This window comes from Pinus tabuliformis, chromosome Q, assembly GCF_031772625.1.
Source record: "Pinus tabuliformis cultivar Carrire ecotype Pingquan chromosome Q, CPIR1, whole genome shotgun sequence".
Classification (NCBI taxonomy): Eukaryota; Viridiplantae; Streptophyta; class Pinopsida; order Pinales; family Pinaceae; genus Pinus; species Pinus tabuliformis.
The window spans coordinates 638,973,434-638,981,975 of NC_142296.1; the positions used below are offsets into that span (position 1 = coordinate 638,973,434).

At 39.8% G+C, this 8,542-nt stretch overlaps 1 protein-coding gene across 2 annotated transcripts; it reads right to left on the reverse strand.

The window, feature by feature from the left end:
• Positions 1–4,851: 4,851 nt before the first annotated feature.
• Positions 4,852–7,035, reverse strand: LOC149221089 (inositol-tetrakisphosphate 1-kinase 1-like). 2 transcript variants are annotated; one of them, XM_089384991.1, is made up of 2 exons: positions 6,700–7,035; positions 4,852–6,512 (listed from the first exon to the last, which is right to left on the reverse strand). In XM_089384991.1, the coding sequence occupies exon 2, from the start codon at positions 6,336–6,338 to the stop codon at positions 5,370–5,372; it is 969 nt and encodes a 322-aa protein (XP_089241117.1). In that variant the 5' UTR covers positions 6,339–6,512; positions 6,700–7,035; the 3' UTR covers positions 4,852–5,369. The 2 variants fall into 2 exon arrangements, with proteins under 2 accessions (XP_089241117.1, XP_089241118.1); XM_089384992.1 differs by having other exon boundaries at positions 4,852–6,540.
• Positions 7,036–8,542: the final 1,507 nt, after the last annotated feature.

The following is an 8,542-nucleotide window of genomic DNA, read 5'->3' on the forward strand; positions in this document are numbered from 1 at the left end:
CTTCTTGGAGCGATGAGCAACCATAGGGTGAGTGGTTCAGCCTTCCCCTTGTGGTCTGCTATGTAGGCAAGATGAGTGGTTCATCCTTCTCCTGCCGAGATACAATCATAGGGTGAGTGGTTCAGCCTTCCCCTAGTAATTTGTTGTGTACAGGGTGAGTGGTTCAGCCTTCCCCTGGGATACCTCGTGGCGACATGTAAGCAGGATGAGTGGTTCATCCTTCTCCTGCTAAGACATCCTACCCATGCAGTCTGGGACTCATGGGAAGTAACTCTCATCTGGCCAATGAGCAAGGAAATGAAGATAGGGACCATAGTAGTATCGATGGACGCATCGTGTTACTACCATACTCCTTATGCTAGGATGATATTGATCTGGGATCAATTGGAACTGACTTTGGGTCAGTAAGAGTGTTTTGACACACTCTCTTTATTAGAACTGATTCCAGATCAGTAAGAGTGGTATGATACACTCTATTTATTTGGAACTGACTTCGGGTCAGTAAGAGTGGTATGAGACACTCTCTTTTATATGGGACTGACTTCGGGTTAGTAGAGGATGGTATGATACATTCTCGATCACATCTTCTTCTTCATAGTTCAGCAGTGCAGAGCATAACAGTGCAGTGCAGGGCACTGATGGTAGTGATAGTACGGACTGGCAAATGGATTAGCAAATGGAGTTCTCCCTAGTTGAGAGTGAGTGTTAAAATTAGCAACTAGGGCCAAACTCCATGTGGGTCTTCTTATTTATGGCAGCTAATATTTTTCTTGGATTCCTCTCGTCGAGCGGTGTAGGATTGATCTAAAGATCATCTGATTCCGATATGTATTCATGGAGATATGAATTTATTTGTGTTATGTGACAATTCATCAAGGTCGACCAGCAACCAAATTACCCCCATCTATCCTCAACGTTTTACTATAAATAGAGGTGGCCTCAAGTCATTTAGTTACTCATCTCATGTGATCTCTTCCTCTCTACTTGTTTGGGTTTTGGTGGAAGGAAGAAGATCCTACGAGAATATGTTGTTCTAAGAAGAGATGCCCTAGATCTAGATGTTGTCATGGGAAAGAAGGCTCTACGCAGCCCTAAAGAAGATGCCCTAACTCCTAACATTGGCATGGAGATGAAGGGTGATCACAGTTATGAGGAGAGGCTTAAACGTTGGTATAGAGGAGCCCTAACATTGGCCTAATGATGCCCTAAATCTAATATGTTGTCATGGAAGGGATGCCCTTAATCTAATACATTGTCATGGAAGGATGCCCTAGACTCTAACACAGTCAGGGAACACGAAGGCTTCCATATCACAGCAAGGAAGTGACCTAAACAAAGGTCTAATACCACTGTTCTAGAGTGCCCTAAACACAGTTCTGGGAAGATAGAATCACAGTCTACGCTGCCCTAATGTGGAGAAGCTTAACGTTGTCCTAAAGAAGCTCAACGCTGCCCTAATGTGGAGAAGCTTAACGTTGTCCTAAAGAAGCTCTACGCTGCCCTAATGTGGAGAAGCCTAACACTATCATGGAGAAGCTCTACGCTGCCTAAATATGAAGAAGCCTAACGTTGTCATAGGAGATGACCTTAAGCATGAAGAAGGTCCTCTATCTCCGAGTTTGAACGTTGTCCTTGAGTACCCTAAACACTGTGTCATGAAGATCTGTTGAAGGAGTTTGTAACTATAGCCTAACTGCTCTGCTAGGCTACAAGCCATAGCAAGCAGCTAAGGCTGCAGCAAATTGGATGTAGTATGTTAAGTGCAGCATAAGTATTACAGCAGCATGGATGTATAGCAGCAGCATGGATGTGTAGCAGTAGCATGATGTGTTGCAGCAGCTTGATGATGATGTGTGTAGTGCATCGGCAAGAATGTATTGCAGCAGCATGATGATGATGTATTGCAGTATGCATAGTGCAATGAAGGGTACAGCACAGTGCAGCATAATGATGCTGAAGAGCAGCATGATGATGAGGTACAGCTCAGTGATGGGAGCAACATAGTGATGAGAGCAGCTCAGTGATTGGGTGCAGCACAGTGACAGGTGCAGCATGATGATGAGGTGCAGCACAGTGACGGGTGCAGCATGGTGATGGAGTCACCTTGGAGGATCAGTTGAAGAAGTATGCCTTCACCTCAGTTCAGATCAGCTACCTCATGTGTTATCTTCATAGAGAAGATTTCTGCTCTTATTTTGATAAGTCAAAATGTTGACCTCTGATGTATATGTACTATCTCTCTCTCTCTGCTGAACTATTGAAGAACATAAGAAGAATTGATCAAGGGTTTCCCCACATTGGGGTTTGACCCTGGCTGGTGCCACATCTTGTGTCTCTTGTCTTGGCTTGTCTTCTGCAATTTATGTTTATGTTCTATCTGCGTTTTACTATCATGCTAAATGTGATTGCTAATCTGGAATTGATATTGAGCTAATATGGAAAATTGAAGTAAATTTGCTCTCAGCATAGAACATACCTAAAATTAACAATTATCTAGTTGAACTTCTTATAGGTTGAATCCAGAACCATTGATCCTACTTCACACTGGTGGTATCATAGCCTAGCTACGAGATGCAGTTCTACAGCGAACTACCTAAAGTTGGGTGCTTAGCCTGCTGAGTTTTGCTAATCATCCTCGTCGTATTCAGATATGCTTCTATTTCTTTTCTTTTTTTTGGTCAATAGGGAGATCAGTAACGAGAACAATAAAATATAGCTGTCACCCACAATCACACCGCCTTGCTGCTTAGAATACCTCCTCGGCCGGCATAATAGCCCACAAACCATACCGGACAAGATAAGCCAGAGTTACCTTTGACGGCTCACCCATGGGGTTTGAAATGGTGACCTTAACAAATGAATGCCAGAACACTCAATCACCAACAAGCCCTCGCCCCGTGGGCGATACGCTTCTATTTCTAATTCTGTTAGTTTTTGTACATTATTCTGGTTAGAGATTCTAAATATGTTATAGGTAAACAAATGGGAATTTGTTGTGTATTTTGGAGTGTTGAACCTGTAAAATTTAATGCATTTTGCTATAAGTAGCGAATACTATATAAGTTTGCATTTCCGTCTCTGTATTCTCTATATTGTTACAGTTTCTTCTCTTTATGATATGATATTTCATTTATGAAATAGCATTTTCATTCTTGGTAGTTGCCAGCAATTTGTCTTCCTTTCCTGTGATATAAGGATAATACTTCGTAGATGATGAGTATTTGACTTAATGAGTTTCTTTGATATGGAGCCTTTCCCTTAGAAAATGCAACCAACTTCCTTACAATGTGAACTAATGTGTTAACGGAAAGAATTTAGAGTCTAAACTCTGAAATCTGGGGATTGAAGTTTTTAGTGGAAATTCAAAAAATGCCCCCGATATCCTCCAGCACCTGGTCATATGGTGCAGCATGAGTCGCAACCGTGCACCTAGCCGGAAGTCCGAGGGGGCATTTAGAATTTGCTAAGTGCCAAAGCCCGGGCATCAAGTCCTATCAAGTGCCAAAGTCCAGGCATACGGAATCTGTCAAGGGCAGAAACCCAGGCATCAACAACACATACCATGTGGTAATCATATGAATTCTCAAGGTTTTGGAGGAGAATTTCTATAGTTCAATACATCTGTGTGCACCGATATGTCCCTGCTTGAATTCTATGTTGTACCTGAGAACAGACACAGATATTGCCTAAGACAGGCATGTGCACATGCCACAAGTCCCTCTTCTCTATGTTGATCTCTAAGATAGGAAGCAGATTCTAAGTGCTTAGCTCTCTTTGCTATGTTGATCTTTAAGATGGATCATTAGATGTGCAAGTCCCTTTGTCTATCTTCATAAAGCTAGTCTCAACTGTCTTCTTTTATCATCCTATAGGGTACATATCAATAAAATAGGTTCATTTCAGAAACTGAAAAACAAATACTTAAATTCAAATTAAGGACTCATCAATTTGAACTTTCGAACTGATATCAAACAACAACTTTGGAGGAGAATTTCTAGAGTTCAATACATCTGTGTGCACCGATATGTCCCTGCTTGAATTCTATGTTGTTCCTGAGAACAGACACAGATATTGCCTAAGACAGGCATGTGCATATGCCACAAGTCCCTCTTCTCTATGCCAATCTCTAAGATAGGAAGCAGATTCTAAGTGCTTAGCTCTCTTTGCTATGTTGATCTTTAAGATGGATCATTAGATGTGCAAGCCCCTTGTATATCTTCATAAAGCTAATCTCAACTGTCTTCTTTTATCATCCTATAGGGTACATATCAATAAAATAGGTTCATTTCAGATACTGAAAAACAAATACTTAAATTCAAATTAAGGACTTATCAATTTGAACTTTGGAACTGATATCAAACAAAAACATATATTGTGGACCCTGCCACATTTATGTCAAACAATATGCCATGGCTTCCAAAAGATGTCATGCAAGCCCTGACGCATAATGCAAAGCTTTAAAATGAAAGTTAGAATTGCTTCAGGATAAGGCAAGCATCTAGGGTAAGCATATAGGAATGCAAGCCTATAATCTAAGAAAAAAGCACAGCTATAAATCCTGCAATTTATGAAGAGACTCCTCCGATGCCAATTTGGAAACAAAAACCATGTAATCCAGTTTCAGAAACTGTTCTTCATTATACAAGGATGCCCATTGGTATCTCAACACGTGCAAAGTTCAGTGCAGGGAAGGATTAGTGCATAAGGTTCAGTATCTGTTCTGTTCTAAATTCTGCCACATAAAGGTCAAAACTCAATTCTGCTCAGTGCTGATCACTAACATCAAAGCATGTTTTATACTCATATCCAAGCAATCTCTGTTTGACATGGTTGTGCATTTGCAAGAAAAGGAAACAACGGAAAAGTCAAAATTTAGTTTTGTTACGAATTTCAATACAACAGAAATTAAATTATTGTAGCCAGGCATGACAACCAATTTGGCTGAAGTGCCATTTTTAACATACACTTAAAAAAGCAAAAGAAAAAAATTATAAAGGTAGAAATAAATTGTAATTTCGACCTCGTGAGCATCAGTAGGCCAAAAAAATGTCTTTCAGTAACTTCCGGAAAAAAGAAGTTCCAACTAGCTTTGATGGTAACTTACCTTCTGGGGGTGGGGAGAAGGAAAAAACATTCCCTGATTAAACAAAGCTAGTTGCCCATTCTCTCTGCAGCAATCTATGCACCGACTGAAATTGCATAGTTTCAGTGTTCACAGTGATGAAGTTGATTTTCCATTCATTACTGACTGTGATGGGAATCCTACAATCAGCATGGCTTTCTTCTCTCCTATCCACACCATGTATAATACTGCCGGTAACATTCAAATATCCTCTACCCTTTCGACCAGGAAAACCTCGACATAAAATTTAGTGGCAATCTGAAGTAACCATTTCCTTTGAAGCTTGGGATTTTTCATGGAACAAATTACAGAAGAAATTTGTTAACGCCAATTCAAAGCCTGGCATCTTTGCATAGCCGGGAAAATAGTTGATGTCAATCACAAGATACCGATTTCTGACTCTGCTGTCCCTAATGACATCAAAATTGAACAACCTTAACCCCAAAACCTCCCGCAGACCATTCGCAAGATCCTGTATGAATCTCGAGGGTGGAAGGTCACCCTGTTCGAGGTCAGAATTTTCATCATATTTCTCCGATGACATGTTTGATATTTGGGAAAATGTCATATAACCTTCAGAAGAGCTCTGTATCTCCTCGTCAGGGACATCGGGCAAAGACGTTCTCTTCACACACTTGACAAAATCTTCAACAACATACACCTTAAAGATCGCGCCCCCGTGCTTCACAAATTCTTGAAGGACGAGAGGGGGCTTCAAACTTTTTAAGCCTTCACCATTAAATATAAGGGACATAGAATGCGAAACGGCGCTCCCATCTGCTACAAGGGGTTTCGCAATAACAGGGAACTTCAAGCCCGATAAAAATTTTAAATCACTGATCTCCTCCTGCTTCTCCACGACAATCTGCACGGGCGCACCAAAGGTTTCGTTTCCCTCGGAAATGTTCACCTCTGCTACGCACTGCAACATGGTAATGCGATTGTGCAGCCTCTCTATCGCTTCAGGAGGGTCAATCACTATTACTTCAGGATATTTTTGGCAATACTCTTTAAGCTGTTCGTTCCAACTCTCACCGGACAATTTATGCAGAATAGCATCAAAAGGCCCCTGCTCTGCGAGAGGCTTGGCCGAATCTACGGGAATGAAATCAATACCTTTAGATCTACAGAGCTCAACCAAGGACGGCTGAAGAAAGCTTGTCCGTTTCTTCTCCGCCAAAGCATAACCGATCTGGTAACCCTGTTTTTCCGACATTTCAACTCAAAAAGAAAAAATATCTACCGCTAAAAATCCCTTACACTAAACAACAGAAATCCCTTATTCACCGCCTAAAGCACTTCTAAACTACTGAGACTTTCTTGCATTAACTCTCAAAGCACTGTTCTCCGCTGAAATCTGTTTCTACCGCTTAAATCTCTTCAACGTGGCCTAAATAGGATATCCACCGCCAAAAACACTTCAGTACCGGTAAAATCATTTGTAAACAGGCAAGAATAATTACTTACTTCAAACCACTAAACTGGCTCACAATGAATGTCAAATGAGCTTTAGCAGACACTATTTACCTAAGGAAAAAAGAATGTATGCACCAAATTTTTCAAAAATTCGAGATTACCTGCTACAGACTAGCTATCAGCTGTGACCTCCGTAGTTTTGTGATTCTTTATTCCTCTAAGATCTTCGGGCCTCCATAAAGCGTCCAAGTACTCCAAACTCCATTGCATTTTTTTGCATATACCTCTTTATTTTGCCGTTCGAGTGGCCGAAAAGCTCTCCACCAGATTCTTCGGCCAGCTCTCTTGCCTGTGAGTTTCTCGACCAAAATTTCATGCCGCAGCGTAAATTTAGTATCATCACATTCGGCAGAAAACCGACTCCAATAGAAATGGTGCCGCTACGAATGGTGTATAGAAACACTTCACGATAGACACGCACCGCTTAGTAGCTCGCCACGTGGGGTTCCAAGAAGAAATATAATCTTTGTTAATGTTCCAAGATTTACTTGGAACTCACAGACGATCCAACGGCTGAGAGTAGACTTGATAATAAGGAGCATCCTATCATTAACTCAATTTGGCCAGTCTGTTTTGCTGTTTCTTTTTTTTTTTAAACCGGAGGTATCAGTTCAAATGTACTTAGCTAATCGATGAAAGTGCCAACACGACACATTTTTTTGAGCACAAGATTTTACATTGCTGATAAACAAGTATGGAACGTCTACTCGGGTACATCATTTCATGTATTGGAACGTCTACTCGGGTACATGCCTTCATTTCAAGTTTGACCTCGGAGGTAACTAGTAAGAGATGATGCAAAAATGATTGAGGAAATGTCATTAGGGTTAGGAGATAGAGTCTATGTTTATGTTAAACTCAAGAAAAAATTTCAATCAATTTAGGCATAGAGTGGATTTTCATTTATTTAGAAGAAAATGCAGGGTTTAAAGTTAATATACTGATAACTAAACTAGATGTCATGGAAGGGCTCTTAAAAGGTTATAGAGATCAAATTAAGTAACTAAAATATAACTAGTTTTTGTAATATTGAAAATTATTGTTTAGTTTATGAAATGTTATGTCTATCGATGTTTATGGATATTTGATGAAGGATTGTCTATGTTCTAATATGAATTTTAAAAAAAATCACAAAACATTTTTTGAAGATAAGCACTTGGAAAGGGAGAAATCCACTATAAAGATAGTCATCATTTGATAATAAGTAATATGGGAGGCAAGGTGGTCATTAAGAACTTGAGAAAGACTTAGAAAGATCAAAGGGTTAAATCCTCAATGCTAAAGAGTTTGCTCAATAGTAGGAGGAGGAAAAATTGGAAGAACAATATAAGGGGTTGACAAAAGATTTACACAATGAATGAGGCAGAGAAGAAGTTCCATTAGGATGCAATCTAAGAGGGGCTCGACAGAGTTTTGGTTGCACAAGTTGAAGGTATGTCGTTAAATTCTATTTCTACCCTCTCATTCTCTAATAGTGACCTTGGTTCTAAAAAAAATAGAAGAGGAACAAGTAGGCACCCAAAACATTAAGTATGAGGAAATGATTGTCAAATTACCTCCCATTAAGCCCTTTGTTATAGGTAGCCCTCTTCTCCTCCCAATTAAGCCTTTGTCCTACAAGAATAAGGCCTTGCACATGGCAAATGAGCTAGTTTCTTCAAAGGTAAAAGTTATTGAAAGTTATTCATTCAATCCTTTTCTATATCCTACAAAATAAAACATAGAAAGTAATTTAAGAATGTGAATTATACATGGATGATAGGGAATTGAAGAGGTGTTGGTTGTTGACTCGAGAGATCGATGTTTTGTGCGTAGAAATTATTTTATATTCATAGTAAAAGAGAGTGAACAAGGAAATCATAGAAGGAAACCAAAAGACCATTAAGGGGGCCTTAAAGTAAGGAGTGCCTCATCAATGGTTAACCAATGATTGTTTCTCCTTAA

Coding starts and splice junctions, on each gene's coding strand:
- LOC149221089 (XM_089384991.1), bottom strand. CDS start 6,338: ATGTCGGAAAAACAGGGTTACCAGATCGGTTATGCTTTGGCGGAGAAG.